The sequence below is a fragment of the Grampus griseus genome (assembly GCF_964374135.1).
Source record: "Grampus griseus genome assembly, chromosome: 21".
In the NCBI taxonomy this organism is placed as follows: domain Eukaryota; kingdom Metazoa; phylum Chordata; class Mammalia; order Artiodactyla; family Delphinidae; genus Grampus; species Grampus griseus.
This window is the reverse complement of record NC_139015.1, coordinates 25,048,069-25,062,753: the sequence shown is the minus strand read 5'-3', so window position 1 is coordinate 25,062,753 and position 14,685 is coordinate 25,048,069. Positions and strand designations below refer to the sequence as shown.

The window sequence follows — 14,685 nt, the reverse complement described above, 5'->3', positions numbered from 1 at the left end:
AGAACAGTAACTCTGAACTTCACCAGTGGACCAGCAGACCTGGTCCAATCTAATCAATACATAGCACAGCGCTATTCCCAGGGGAACATGCTGCATCTGATTATAACAAATGTCTCTGCAGACAAAAGACATTTTTTTCCTTCAGCTAGCTCTTTTAGTTGCCAAATTAAAGATTCAATTGTTCATTTCAATCAGAAATTTCAAAGAGGACTTCTTGGATAAGTTCCTTTCAAATGCAGTCTTAGCTGAGAATATATAATATTTTGGAAAAGACAGTGATTTCTTGGCATACAACTTTCAGCACCACCATTTAGACTGAAAATCATCAACTCCTTTCCTCCTCCAACAATAAGGATATTTTCTTATGTTGTTCAAATAAAATGGTAGGACTCCCTTGATTTCCATTTTCTTCAAAGACACACACATTTTTCAGGTACTGGCTCTCTTCTGTCTATAGAGGAGACCATCTAAAGCAAGCCTGTGCTAAATGATTCGTTTTCTCATATTAGGCTTCTCAATATAGTTTGAGATAAACAAGGTTATACAGACAGAAACTGAGTCTTAAGGACATTAAATAAATTGCCTAAGAACACACAGTAATTAACAGCACTAGTATTTAGACTTAAGGACATGAGTCCATCTGACGTCTGTGTTCTTTTCATTCCCCCCCACCACCTGTGGTCCCATCACGCTTTGATGGGTAACATAAAGATTATATGGGCTCAGCTGGTTCAAAGCAATGCATTGACCTTAATCTGCCACACATACACCCAATCCACTTTGTATCAGAGACTACTTTTCCACCCATTCACAGAATCTCATTCCTTTTCATATTAAAGGCTTTTTTTGTTTTGAGGCAACAAAACCTCATGCATTACGGCAGGCTAGCGTACTGCCTGGGTTTGAATCCTGCTTGTGGGACTTTAGACAAAATACATCAGTTTCATCATTTGAAAAATGGAAGACGGTTTTATGGGAACCATGACTCAGCATCCATGGAAATCACCTTGTGCAGTGCCTGGCACAAAGTGAGCCTTCAATAAAGATTTGCTATTACTACTGTTATTATTTGAAACATATATTTCAATTATTTAAGACTGTTTTCCAGAAACTTCTCTTTATTTTCTTTCCTATTACTATTCATTAGACTTCCCGTTTTTGTTTCTCTCATTTTTATATTAAATTGGAATGGATGGGGCTTAATTCAGTAAAGTGGTTGGTAAAACAATTGTATTTTCTACAGCATTTGACAAAATTGTCTGCAAAATGGGGTCACCAGCAGCTGGCAATTCAGACGGAAATCATTATGGTTTGTTTGTTCTAAACAATCCATTTACTTTTTTGCTGATGCTGTGTAAAGGAGGAACAAGACAGTCCTACTAACTGTTTTATAAATTTCAAGTTCTTTTCTACAACCTGTCACGTGTAATAGGACACTCACTTAGCAAATTACTTATATGTTTTAAGTCACAGACGCCTCATTTACAAAAGAGTAAAATAAAATAAAGGAAAATAATGCTAATCTTTACCAGGAGATTATTATAAGAAACTTAAAAAAAAATTATAAATTAACAACTCTAAAAAGAGTGAAAGTATAATGCAAATTCCCAAATTCAAAAAGGAAGTAGTTAAAATTTGCCTTACAAAAGGAAGGATTAGTAACTTTGCTATTTCACCAATATTTATAAAATGCTAGGAAAAATAAATAGAAAGAGGGCAAAAATGATACAGCATTTGTAGATGAAACATAAATCTCTTAAAATCTCCAGTCAAGAATGATTTCTGGGTCGTTACAGTGATTTTAAAAAAATTATTTAAAAATTTTTAGATTAGAAAAATATTATTCAAAATTTCTGACTAGCATTTCATGACATGGGAAAAACACTTATGGTTCATTAAATAGATAGAAGGTGGAGAAGTAAAAAGCCAGAAGGAAGAATACTGATTCGAAGAAAGTATACTAAAATACTAGCAATAGTATTTTGGATAGGTAGGTAGGCAATTTTAATTTTCTTCTTTGCGTTTTTTTTTCTACTCCAATATGAGTTACAGAGGCGAAAAGGAGAACTTGAAGGGCTGACGTGATCAGGGAAGGATACCACAGAAGACACCCGGCATACCGGACAGGGTTCTGAGCAGGGCCATGAACATGAACTACCACTGATAAACGCTCCCAAGATTTACCCAGAGGTGAGATGCTCTCAGAACCAGCACTGACAGTTAAGGGGACGTTTCCCTATAAAGGTGTGCACACTTGTACCGAAAGAACTGAAAAGTAGTAAGGCTCCCTCACCCTTTTTTAACACCAACGCCCAAAGCACACCAAATCTTTCTAATACACAACAGGTTTGCTGAATCCATTACTACTTCAGAAAGGGTTTTCAAAATTCACTTTACAAAAAACACCAATGTCAACAGTTCAAAGAATGGAGGCCACACACACATGATTACATTGTAATAGCACAGGTTGCTTTTCACATACGGGGATTTACACGTCTCCTTCCTGGCTGAAACACAGTGAAAAGAAACCTATTCAGGGCTGATTATTTCTGACCCATGTGAACTTATCCAAGGCCTTTGACTCTTTTATATATTTTGAATTTTTAAGTCCAGTTTATTGCGATTGCTGGTTCCTCAAGTTTCAGCTCCAGCCTTTACTAAGCTGTGTTTCCATCACAGCTCTGCTCCAGTGCAGAATTCCCCTGAATGCAGCCTTTGGATGAGCTGAGTACCTCATGCTGCTCTCACTGTTCTCACCAAGACTAGACTTAGGATCCTGCCACTATTGGTTTCTATTTCCAAAGTACAGAGTATATTTTCACGAGATTAAAAAATGTATTCATACTAACACAACATTGTAGAGCAACTACACTCCAATAAAATTAATTTTAAAAAACTGGCCAAATCATAGAGTCTATTTAAATATCTTATTTCCATGGAAAACAGGGTAAATAAATAAACCAAAGCTTTATAAACGGAAGCAAATACTGTATTGTACCCTATACTCTGAGTTGGTGGAGAAAAACGTTTTTCAAGTCTCTTGTAGTAATAATATGTGAGTGAACTTATCAAAATTGATGACACGCACACTCCATGCATGAAGTATCTCACTCTTTCAGGGACATGATTAAATTTCATCTCCTGGAACACTGGGAAGGTGAGGGCATGAATCTTTCAGTGGTGTACAAAGGGATGATCGCTTATTTCCTGAATTTTTCTTCCTCTTCCAGTTACGATTTGGCACAGGGATTATAGAAGTTGTGTCTCTTTTATTACATGTTTACTTACTTCTGGGACAAAACAAAGCTGTGCTCTTAAGTTATCACACATAGAATTCAACCGTAGAGAAAAAATAAAAAGTATTCATCAATCAATTCAGCAGTATTTACTGAGAGCCCACCACGAGTGGGGAGTGATGTATGGTACACTGAAATATTTTAACATAAAGGTACACAAAACCTTCGTTCTTACTTTTAAAACTTTACCAAATACAAGGAACGAATTCTGCTGAGAGTTAGAGATCAGAGTCAGATTTCAAAATTATTTCTCTCTCAACAGTAGTATTGCAGTGAATAGAAATGTAAACTGAGAGATTCATTTCAGTTCCCTAAGTATTTCTTCCATTCCCAAACTACTCGGTTATGTTTAAGGATCGCCTCCATTGCCCCATTAATGATAGCATGAAGGGTTCCAATTACAAGAGTTTCCATAACTTTCTTCAGTGAATCATGCAGGGGAGAAATTATTCCCAGACAAAAGGCCAGAAAGAAAACCCTAGTATTTGCTTTTATATAATAAACACTCAAAAATAGAAAACAAAGCTCATCATGATTCCTCAATGCTGGTTAGCTAAAATCTACATAATTATACTAATCTTTTTGTAAGTAGAATTAAATAACAAATATCCAAAGTCCCCAGAAGGGATTATCATTTTGGAGTATGTAATGAGTGTCCTTAAGGGAAGCCGATCTAGTCCTAGCATTTCATTTCCTGTTGATCTTACTAGATTGTTGCCATCAGTGCAGTTAAATGATGCTTTATCTAGCTAAAGTATAGCCAAAACATCATCCTTCATGCAATAAAAAAATATGTGTACCTTGTTTCGTTACAGCCTGGGTACCACCAACCCAAAGAGAATGGTTTTAGAACCAAACTGGATATTTAAACAGACTGGGAAAACTACTGAAGTTGCCAAAAGTAAATACTTTCTTTTCAAGTATTTTCTACCATGCTGATAGCCAAAGGAAATTGTTCATTAAACGCACTCTCCAGGCTGGAACAGAATAATTGGGAATATCTATGTATTGAAGAGCTTATCAAACTGAGCATGAGTTTTAAATAAAGAGCTAAAATCAGGGAGAGAAAGACTGGAGTTATAAGTTTTACTTTCAAGGCCTGATAAATTCCCCTGTTGCATATCAAAATTTAATTCTACGCTATTCACAATTTATCAGTATCAAAACTATTTTTACTAGTCCTTGCTAACTTCTTAAGTTCCCCTGACACGGCACAAAGCACCAATCAATCTAACAGTTGTGGACCTCCATAAACACAAAGCGCATTTCACATTGAACACAGGAAAACGAATCTGAGATCTTGCCTAGGGACTTGCTTTCAAACATTTTCATAATTAGTCACTTGCTATAGAATTTGAATTGAGGGCATCTATGTACAGTTTCCTTACTCCATCACAGCAGACTTTATATGAGAACTGAGGTGCTTTGGAATAGAGGCCCCAAACAGCTGAGTATCTATCATGCCTTAGGCAGTTGCTAAAGGCATCAAGACACACTTAAAAAAGAAAAGAAAAGAAACAACCCACAATGTTCTCTATTGCTCACCCAGAACTAGGCCTCAGAGGCTACGTGGCTATTTTCCAATATTTGAAGACATTACATTATCCTAAAACTACTACATATGTGGTATCTTTTAATATCCATATGTATCTCAGGGGGAGGGGATATCTGGTCGACCCCAACCATAGCAGGAGGTCATTTCTATTCCAAACAGCAAATACCATCCTGTTCCCAAACTCGATTCCCCATCCCTCAATAAGGGCAGGGGTGAGACATGAACATAATCTTTGGAAGCAGATAATTGTCTTGGGTTAAAAACTAGTGAACAGAATATATAAATATACTTACATGAAGAAGTATTTGCTCCTTCTGTTGATACTGATATTCTAATGGGAGACTCTATAAAACATAAAAGTGGAATGAAGCTTTATTGAGTCATGCCACTTGGATTCTTAAATAAGAAATTTTGCCAGGCTTGGGTATCATCTAGAAAAAGAGGCCTAGAAAATGGTGCAACAGAAAAGCTGAAAGCATCTCAAAGTCAAAGGGAGATATATGCAATATTCAAAGACCACAAAGGAATGTTTCTGTAGGCCAGACGCAAAGACTTTAGAAAGAGATGCAAAAGGGGCTGGTCCATCTGCAAAGATACCCCCAACACACCAACTGCTGGTCCATTTCCTAAAACCACTACTCTGAACAGATCCACACTCCAGGTGAGACAGATAATTCCTTCTCTTAGGTTGGTCTTGATTTTAAGAAACATGAAACCAAAGAGAACAATCCCCATTTTCAGAGAGAGAATGAAAGGCAACTTTCATGCTTAGAGGGGGAAAAAAAAAGAAGAAGAAGAAGGACAATATTTTCAGGCGAACTGCTCTGCATAAACATCTTGGCCAAACGTGGTGCTGACTAAAGTCCATGCAAGTCCACTAGAGCAATTACTTCAGGATTGAATAAAACGTGCTAAATAAAAACATAATACAATCACGGGGGAGGTACAGTAGCATGACTCTCTTAGGTAGCAAGGATAAAGGAAGGAAAGCCAGTACTTAAGTAAAGCAGAGCATAAAACATACCTCATGCAGAAAAAAAGCATGGGACCTAAGGGTTTTTATGAGTAAGAAATAAGAACAACTCAGTATCAAAGAAGGATGCTTCGCAACCAGAAATTCAGCAACCAGAAAGTTATAAAGACTCAAGTCATATCAGAAAGTACTAGTTACAGTCACTCCAAATTCCCAAGGCAAGCACCCCATGAATTTAAAAGCTCAGGTTTGTAACAGCATCTACTCGGGTTGGATAATGAAGTCCTTACATTAAAGAAATGCCAGAGTGAAAGGTGAGGAAATTCTGAAACTCTATATATTTTTTTTCTTTTTCTCTCCCTCTCTCCCTTCTCTCTCTTTTTTTCTCTTTCTATTACTCAGAAAAGTAAGATTCTCTTACACTCCAGGATCATTCCACCTTACAACACACATACTTCCATCTCAGTAATGACAAATTAATATGCCCTCAATACGGCCAAAGAGGTCTAGGACATAGAGAAAGTTAGCTTTTATGATTTTGTACAATGGCTTTGAAGGTAAGAGGCCAAACTGGGGAAGGTAAGCTAGAAAATGGCTGTGTTAGATCACATGGCCTCCAAGAGCTTCAACAAGGTAGAGGCCATAATGAAAAAAAAAAAAATCAATGAAGCCAAAGCATTAACTATGGGGTAATGAAAAGAATACTGAGCTTGAAGTATCTGCTCTCCCACTTGCTGAGATACATGACTCAACATTTCTACTGCTTCAGTTTTCTGATCTGTAAAATGAAGAAAAATACTGCCTTGTTTCACAGATCTGTGTGATTACCAAATGATACGTAAAAATCTTTGTAAACTGTGAAGTATCATGCGAAAAACAAGTTATCATCAAACCTCTGAAGTGAGTTCTGAATCTAGGTCTCCAAAAACTTGTTCCCAACTAAATGTTTATTTTTAAATATTCTAAGGTTCTGTTAACTATGGAACTGCAGAGGTTAGTAAGAAAAACACTTAAATTCACAGTAGCTGAATTACATTCACAGCTAGTGGAGAAATCAACGAATTAGGGTTATACATGTGTTTAGTAGGGTTGGGTTTTAAGTAGTGAATATATATGCTCAGACCACAACTGCTATCAGCAAATATGATAGGCAAGTGACAAACAAACAAAAACAAACCAAAAAAAGACCCCAAAACAAACAAAAAAAGCAACAGCATTTTAAAAAGTCAGGCCTATAACTGTGTTTTTGTTCAAGTTTAGTGACCCACAACTGATCATTAAGAGCCCAAAGGTCAGAGGTCAGACACTGATACATTATCCAGGAATAAACTCTGATGGATGAATGAGGGCAGAGACAGCTAAGAGAAGCACCTAGAAAGATATAAAAACTGAAGTTACAACCCAGACGTCTCCTTTCCTGGTCTAACGTCACTAAGTTGTATCTAGGTTTCTTTTTCCCATGCATGCCTCTTGGGTCCAAGTTCAGACACACAGCAAAAACCGGACTCTTTTAAGTAAAATCCAAAAAAGCAGACTGAGCTGGAGAAAAATACTGGAGCAGAAAACAAGAGCAGCTGAAATGTGGATGCAGAAGGGGTTCTGATTAGTAGAAGGAACAGCCAGCTGTGATGCCTGTCGTTCTGGTTAGTAAAACTTGACGAGCTTATTTTCCTTACCTGAAGACACATACGCTGTCTCAGTTGAGGCTGGCATGCCAGTGATGATCTCTGCAAAAAAGAAAAGGTGATAGGACATTATGATGTACAGTCAGGAGGCTGGGAGCCAGTTCCACAGCCTTCCTTCAAATAAAAAATGTGTGTAAAGGAAGAAAGTACTGCAAGGGAACGATGAAAGCCCAGGCCTCATACATACAGAGAGCGAGAAACGCAAAAAAAAAAGACTATCCGGATAAGTAGTTCTTCTTACTTGGGCAAAGAGCATGAGATGGGCTGTGACAGAATAATTAGGAAGAATTCCCTGCCCCCACTGGGGTCAGTGACGAAGAATACATAGCAAAGGGCTCCTCTTCAGAAAGGAAGACGGAAATGGCAGAACCAAGAAAAATCAAAGCTGGAAGAGCAAAACTGTGGTCAAAATTTTAAAATATTAGATCTTTGGAGAATTACATTTCTGTCTAAACCAAAAGCAAGTCATGTTTCCAGTCGGGATTGATGAAAAACATCAAGTTCTGGTATCAAATGCTACATAAAATTGCCAGTGGTAATCAAGATGGGTGTCTCATCATTTCAGCTACTCGGAGCAGGGCACAGAGCAAGCAGGCAGCTCCCAACTCAAGGAAATGCAGAATGAACCTGTACACTTCCGGATGCACTGTTATCATGGGAATTGTGACGGTACTGTTCAAACTCTGACTTGTTTTCTTACTGCCTTTATGAGGGAATAAAGGATGAATACATTGTCTAATTCTGCATTCATCCAGTCCTTCCGAAAAGGGCTTCAGTTCGTTAGAATCTAATGTTCTCAGTGAGGCAAAGGTTTATTGGACGTAGAGATGCAATGGTGGATATTATTCAACTTTCACTGTGTGTATAATTATTGTCAAATGATTTACTATTTATTAACCAGGACAAAAAGAGAAGTTGAATCTGTTGTGATGTATATATTACGAAAGTTACTAGATCCTACTAAAATCCTAAGTATGTCATATATTATCATTTTATGTTGGAATTAATAGTCTGTTAATCATGGAGTTGGAAATGTTCACGATCAGTATAATCACCTTTAAATACAGTTATGACCACTTAGGGCTTCCATGATAGAACTAGTCTAGTAGGTAAGATGAATTAATTTAAGTGGCAATGTTTCTTCAAGCTGAGGGGCTCTAGGCATAAATGGTTTAGTGGAATTGGAAAAAAAAGTGGCATGTGAGATTCAGCAGGATGTTTAAGAATAAACATCAAGTTAAATATGAGTATATATAAACATGAGAAATATATCTTTAGTAAGACCAGTTTGTGTTTTTTCTCATGCAATTTAAATATGGATGGCCCTCTCTAATGAAGCATTAGGAAGACAAACCATTCAAGGTGCAAGATTATTATCAAGCCACCAGTCACCTATATTGGCTCTTACGCCCATAAAAACGGGATCCAGTGAAAAGAATCAGCATGTGAGGGTGTATGATGTCCTCGGGACCTTCACAAGCAGCAGGCATTAAAGAAGATATTCTGAGTTGGTGTTATGCCGTATCTGTTTCTGAAGTGGCTACAACTAGCTTTCTTCTTATGGGCTGTAGAAAATGATAACGGTTTTTCTTCGGGGAAAAGTTAAACAGATAGAAACATTTCTATCAAAGATTCACAGCATTTGTCTTTCTCTGTGAGTAGCTAGAAGAAGATCCAAGTTTCCAAGCAAGTACCCACATTGGGGGAGATGCTTTCTCATTCTGTTCACGGGACTCATCAATGACACAACAGCCAGACTGAAGTAAGAAGCTCAGGGTCATAAGAACTGGGCAAAAATCCCCATCCTGGTATGAGTATCAAGACTCTTTCCACATTTATTTAGTTTCTTTTTTATCTGGTAAGCGGGCCTCACACTGTTGCGGCCTCTCCCACTGCGGAGCACAGGCTCTGGACGCGCAGGCTTAGCAGCCATGGCTCACGGGCCCAGCCGCTCCACCGCATGTGGGATCTTCCCGGACCGGGGCACGAACCTGTGTCCCCTGCATCAGCAGGCGGACTCTCAACCACTGCGCCACCAGGGAAGCCCTCACATTTATTTTTGACAAACTAAGTAGTCCCCTGTGACCTTCCAAAAAATAAACAAAACAAAACCCCCAGAATCAGAGCTATTCTATCTTCAGCATTAAAGATCTCAATGGGAAGAAAGGTTAACCATAACATTTCCTTGTTTCATTGAATGATACATACATAAAAATACCAGAACAGGAGGTTAGTACAAATATGTATCTACATGTAGACAACTTAAAATAACCTCCCTTTCTAAAATTAGAGTTTATCCTGGAGACCTTATAAATATCTTTAATGATTATGGTTCAAATAAAAAACTTTTGAATTATCTTGGGGGTAATACAAGCTCAGAACTTGTATACTTCTATACTAAAAGAATCTTGCTAATAAGAAAAGTTAATCTTTTTGGTTAAAACCACTCAGCAAACATTTTTACGTGTTTTGGGTAGAATTCATAGATTGAGAAAACAACCTTTTGTTGTAAGGGTGACTGAAAATAATTTTGTTACAATTACAGATTTTAAAAAAATTATCAAGTCCTGAAATCTCCTTGATGTTTATTTAAGCAACACATCGTTCCCCTTAGTAATTTGGTATATTAAATTTGTTAATTTATAAAGGACACCCCCTTCATTACTGCAAATTAATAGGGATTTAGAATCATCAAGAATTGAATACAGCTGAGCAATTTATGCTGAGTAGGCAAGGAAACATGGAACATCAGTATATTTGTAATGTTCGAGTGTTTTAATAAACTGGATCTGTTCTCAAGAAAAAGTGGCAGTGTCTGAAAAATAACACCTTCTGGAAAGGAATGTTTCTAATTATTATGTATGCATGGCTTGTTTGAAATTTCATCATGAGCACAGTATACTAAACATAACTATTTAGCAAAATACACATAAACAAATACAAGCATACATATATCTGTGTGAATTTAAATATCCAATTGTGTGACTCTTTATTATTCTAAAATCACAGGTCATTATTGTGCCTTCAAAAATTGTGATCAAGTCATTTTTTTAAAGATTTAAGACGGGCATACTTATTAGCACTGGTAAAAACGATTTTGAGCATCTGAATCCTTGCTCATAATCAGAGCTTAGTCTTAAGCAACTGAGAAATTGTGAAATTAACAAATGGTGCAGAGGCAGGATGGATACCATGCATTGAAAAGACAGCTCTTTTCCACTCATATTACTCTTCCTTATTACACTTCATGAGAATCCTACATTATGCAACAACATACATGGAGACTACTATACAAACTATAAAACACATTTTATGTGCTTCTTAGTGTAACTATAGGTTGTTCACCAATATCATGGCATTTCTAACAACACTGTCAATGTGGGTTACCCCCATGAGCTAATTTTTTAAAGGGCCAATTGATATATTAATCAAATTTTGTGGAAATATTTTTTTCTGCTCATCTAAAATGAAACAGCTCTTTTATTGCTAGGAGCCCAATTGCTCCTATGGGATCTTGGATCTCACTCAAATGATTTTTCTCCTGATTAAAACAAGAAAACCTAGTAGAAGATATGATTGATTAGTTGTATATTCTCCTGTATTAATCTTTTAAAAGACAGCAGTACTTAATTAATTTGAAAACCAGTTACGTCTATTATTCTCTTCCCTAATCTGCTGCCCAGGAGTTTTTACAGAGCTTCTTAGCGAAGAATTAATGACTAAATTAAGGTTTCCTCTATAAAGACCAAGCCAAATAAGATACAAATTAAAATCAACGTACAGTGTATGATCTGTGTGAACATGGTGTATGTGGCCTCTTAAACTACTATATTTGAATTCATGAAAGGAATCCACCTGTAATCCATCACGTAATGATGATTGCCTACGAGATCCTGTTTTGTACGAAAACTCAATTGGACTTTGGTAGACTGACATAATCCCAGAAGGCATCAGCAGAATGCATAGGTTTATATCTGTCTGCTGTATGACAAGTTCTTTTTTCTAAATAAGGTAGGGATTAAAAGGCATTGGAAATGATCAAAAACATATAAATTTCTAAAATGCTTAACAATTAACCTATATGTACATTCTTTTCTAAATGCTTGAAGATATTGGAAATATGGTCATTGCTTCACTCAAGCATATAATGCGTCGAGGGGAAATTCACAGTTTTTTCGTATTATTTCATTTATATCTGGCTGTTAATCTCAGCAGATCTAAACAATGGATTTCACTGCAGGAAGTTTATAAGATTAGATGGAAGATTTTCATGATCTGTGCTAATTTTATTCTAATAGTTCTCCGGCTGTCATAATGGGATTAAAGATAGTGTCAAACAGCAAGCTCATCTCGCTAAATTTTTCTTTTTTTCCTAAGGAGAGAAGAAAACACAGTCTTCCATGCATGTTTCCTTCTAACTCCTGCCATCCCTCCTAGAATCTTGTCCTAAAGTAAGAACATCTAAGTGCCAGGAAGGCACCTGTGTGAGAATTTAAGTAAATCACAAGAAATCCTTTGCATAGAATGAAATTAGGATAATTAGTTCACAGCCACATACCAGGATCTTTCATCAAGGCAACCTATATAGAAATTATCAAACTGTAGTTACGTACTTATCGGAGAAATGAGTTAGACCACACAAAATAAACAAAATGACTAATATTTCATAGATAATATAATTAAAATCTCAAGGGGAGTTCTACATAATATAATATTTTGGCAACATGTTCTTATTTTTAAGTCTTTTTTTTTCTAGGACACCCCTCCCCCATACTGGGGGTGGGGGGATTCTTGAGAATTCTACTCTCTTAGCCCAAGTCAATGGTAAATACACATTTAAGAAGAGATGGTTTATCACCCTGATACCAAAACCAGACAAAGATGTCACAAAAAAAGAAAACTACAGGCCAATATCATTAACGAACATAGATGCAAAAATCGTCAACAAAATACTAGCAAACAGAATCCAACAGCACATTACAAGGATCGTACAGCATGATCAAGTGGGGTTTATCCCAGGAATGCAAGGATTCTTCAATATACGCAAATCAATCAATGTGATACACCATATTAACAAATTGAAGGAGAAGAACCATATGATCATCTCAACAGAGGCAGAAAAAGCTTTCGACAAAATTCAACACCAATTTATGATAAAAACCCTCCAGAGGGAACTTACCTCAACATAATAAAAGCCATATATGACAAACCGACAGCCAACATCATTCTCAATGGTGAAAAACTAAAACCATTTCCACTAAGATCAGGAACAAGACAAGGTTGTGCACTCTCACCACTCTTATTCAACATAGTTTTGGAAGTTTTAACCACAGCAATCAGAGAAGAAAAAGAAATAAAAGGAATGCATATTGGAAAAGAAGTAAAACTGTCACTGTTTGCAGATGACATGATAATATACATAGAGAATCCTAAAGATGCTACCAGAAAACTGCTAGAGCTAATCAGTGAATTTGGTAAAGTAGCAGGATACTAAACTAATGCACAGAAATCTCTTGCATTCCTATACACTAATAATGAAATATCTGAAAGAGAAATTAAGGAAACACTCCCATTTACCATTGCAACAAAAAGAATAAAATACCTAGGGATAAACCTACCTAAGGAGAAAAAAAACCTGTATGCAGAAAACTAAAAGATACTGATGAAAAAAATTAAAGATGATACAAACAGATGGAGAGATATACCATGTTCTTGGACTCGAAGAATTGATATTGTGAAAATGACTCTACTACCCAAAGCAAGCTACAGATTCAGTGCAATCCCTATCAAACTACCAATGGCATTTTTCGCAGAACTAGAACAAAAAATTTCACAATTTGTCTGGAAACACAAAAGACCCCAAATAGCCAAAGCAATCTTGAGAAACAAAAACAGAGAGCTGGAGGAATCAGGATCCCTGACTTCAAACTATAATACAAAGCTACAGTAATCAAGACAGTCAGCTATATACATATAGCTGACTCACTTTGTTATATACCAGAAATATAGATCAATGGAACAGGATAGAAAGCCCAGAGATAAACCCATGCACATATGGTCACCTTATCCTTGATAAAGGAGGCAAGAATATACAATGGAGAAAAGACAGCCTCTTCAATAAAGGGTGCTGGGAAAACTGGACAGCTACATGTAAAAGAATGAAATTAGAATACTCCCTAACACCATACACAAAAATAAACTCAAAATGGATTAAAGACCTAAATTTAAGTCCAGACACTATAAAAATCTTAGAGGAAAATATAGGGAGAACACTCTATGACATAAATTACAGCAAGATCCTTTTCGACCCACCTCCTAGAGGAATGGAAATAAAAACAAAAATAACCAAATGGGACCTAATGAAACTTCAAAGCTTTTGCACAGCAAAGGAAACCATAAACAAGACCAAAAGACAACCCTCAGAATGGGAGAAAGTATTTGCAAACGAAGCAACTGACAAAGGATTAATCTCCAAAATATACAAGCAGCTCATGCAGCTCAATATCACAAAAACAAACAACCCAACCCCAAAATGGGCAGAAGACCTTAACAGACATCTCTCCAAAGAAGATATACAGATTGCCAACAAACACATGAAAGGATTCTCAACATCACTAATCATTAGAGAAATTCAAATCAAAACAACAATGAGGTTATCACCTCACACTGGTCAGAATGGCCATCATCAAAAAATCTACAAACAATAAATGCTGGAGAGGGTGTGGAGAAAAGGGAACCCTCTTGCACTGTTGGTGGGAATGTAAATTGATACAGCCACTATGGAGAACAGTATGGAGGTTCCTTAAAAAACTAAAAATACAACTACCATACGACCCAGCAATCCCACTACTGGGCATATACCCTGAGAAAACCATAATTCAAAAAAAGTCATGCACCACATTGTTCACTGCAGCACTGTTTACAATAGCCAGGACGTGGAAGCAACCTAAGTGTCCATCGATAGATGAATGGATCAAGAAGATGTGGCACATATATACAAGGGAATATTACTCAGCCATAAAAAGAAATGAAACTGAGTTATTTGTAGTGAGGTAGATGGACCTAAAGTCTGTCATACAGAGTGAAGTAAATCAGAAAGAGAAAAACAAATACCGTATACTAACACATATATATGGAATCTAAAAAAAAAAAAAAAAAGTGGTTCTGAAGAACCTA

The 14,685-nt window shown here is 36.6% G+C and overlaps 1 protein-coding gene across 8 annotated transcripts in view; it reads right to left on the bottom strand.

Moving 5' to 3' along the window:
* The window catches only part of NRG1 (neuregulin 1), a gene marked incomplete at both ends in the record, with an annotated part of 1,016,643 nt that overhangs the window by 138,256 nt on the left and 863,702 nt on the right, over nt 1-14,685 (bottom strand). For 5 of the 8 annotated variants that reach the window (XM_082680222.1, XM_082680220.1, XM_082680221.1 and 2 more), the window contains 2 exons: nt 5,145-5,195; nt 7,501-7,551. The exons of 2 other annotated variants lie outside the window; for them this stretch is intronic. In XM_082680222.1, coding sequence (XP_082536348.1) covers nt 5,145-5,195; nt 7,501-7,551 — 102 coding nt within the window. The remainder of the gene's footprint in view (nt 1-5,144; nt 5,196-7,500; nt 7,552-14,685) is intronic. One more of the 8 variants, XM_082680218.1, reaches the window with a different exon arrangement.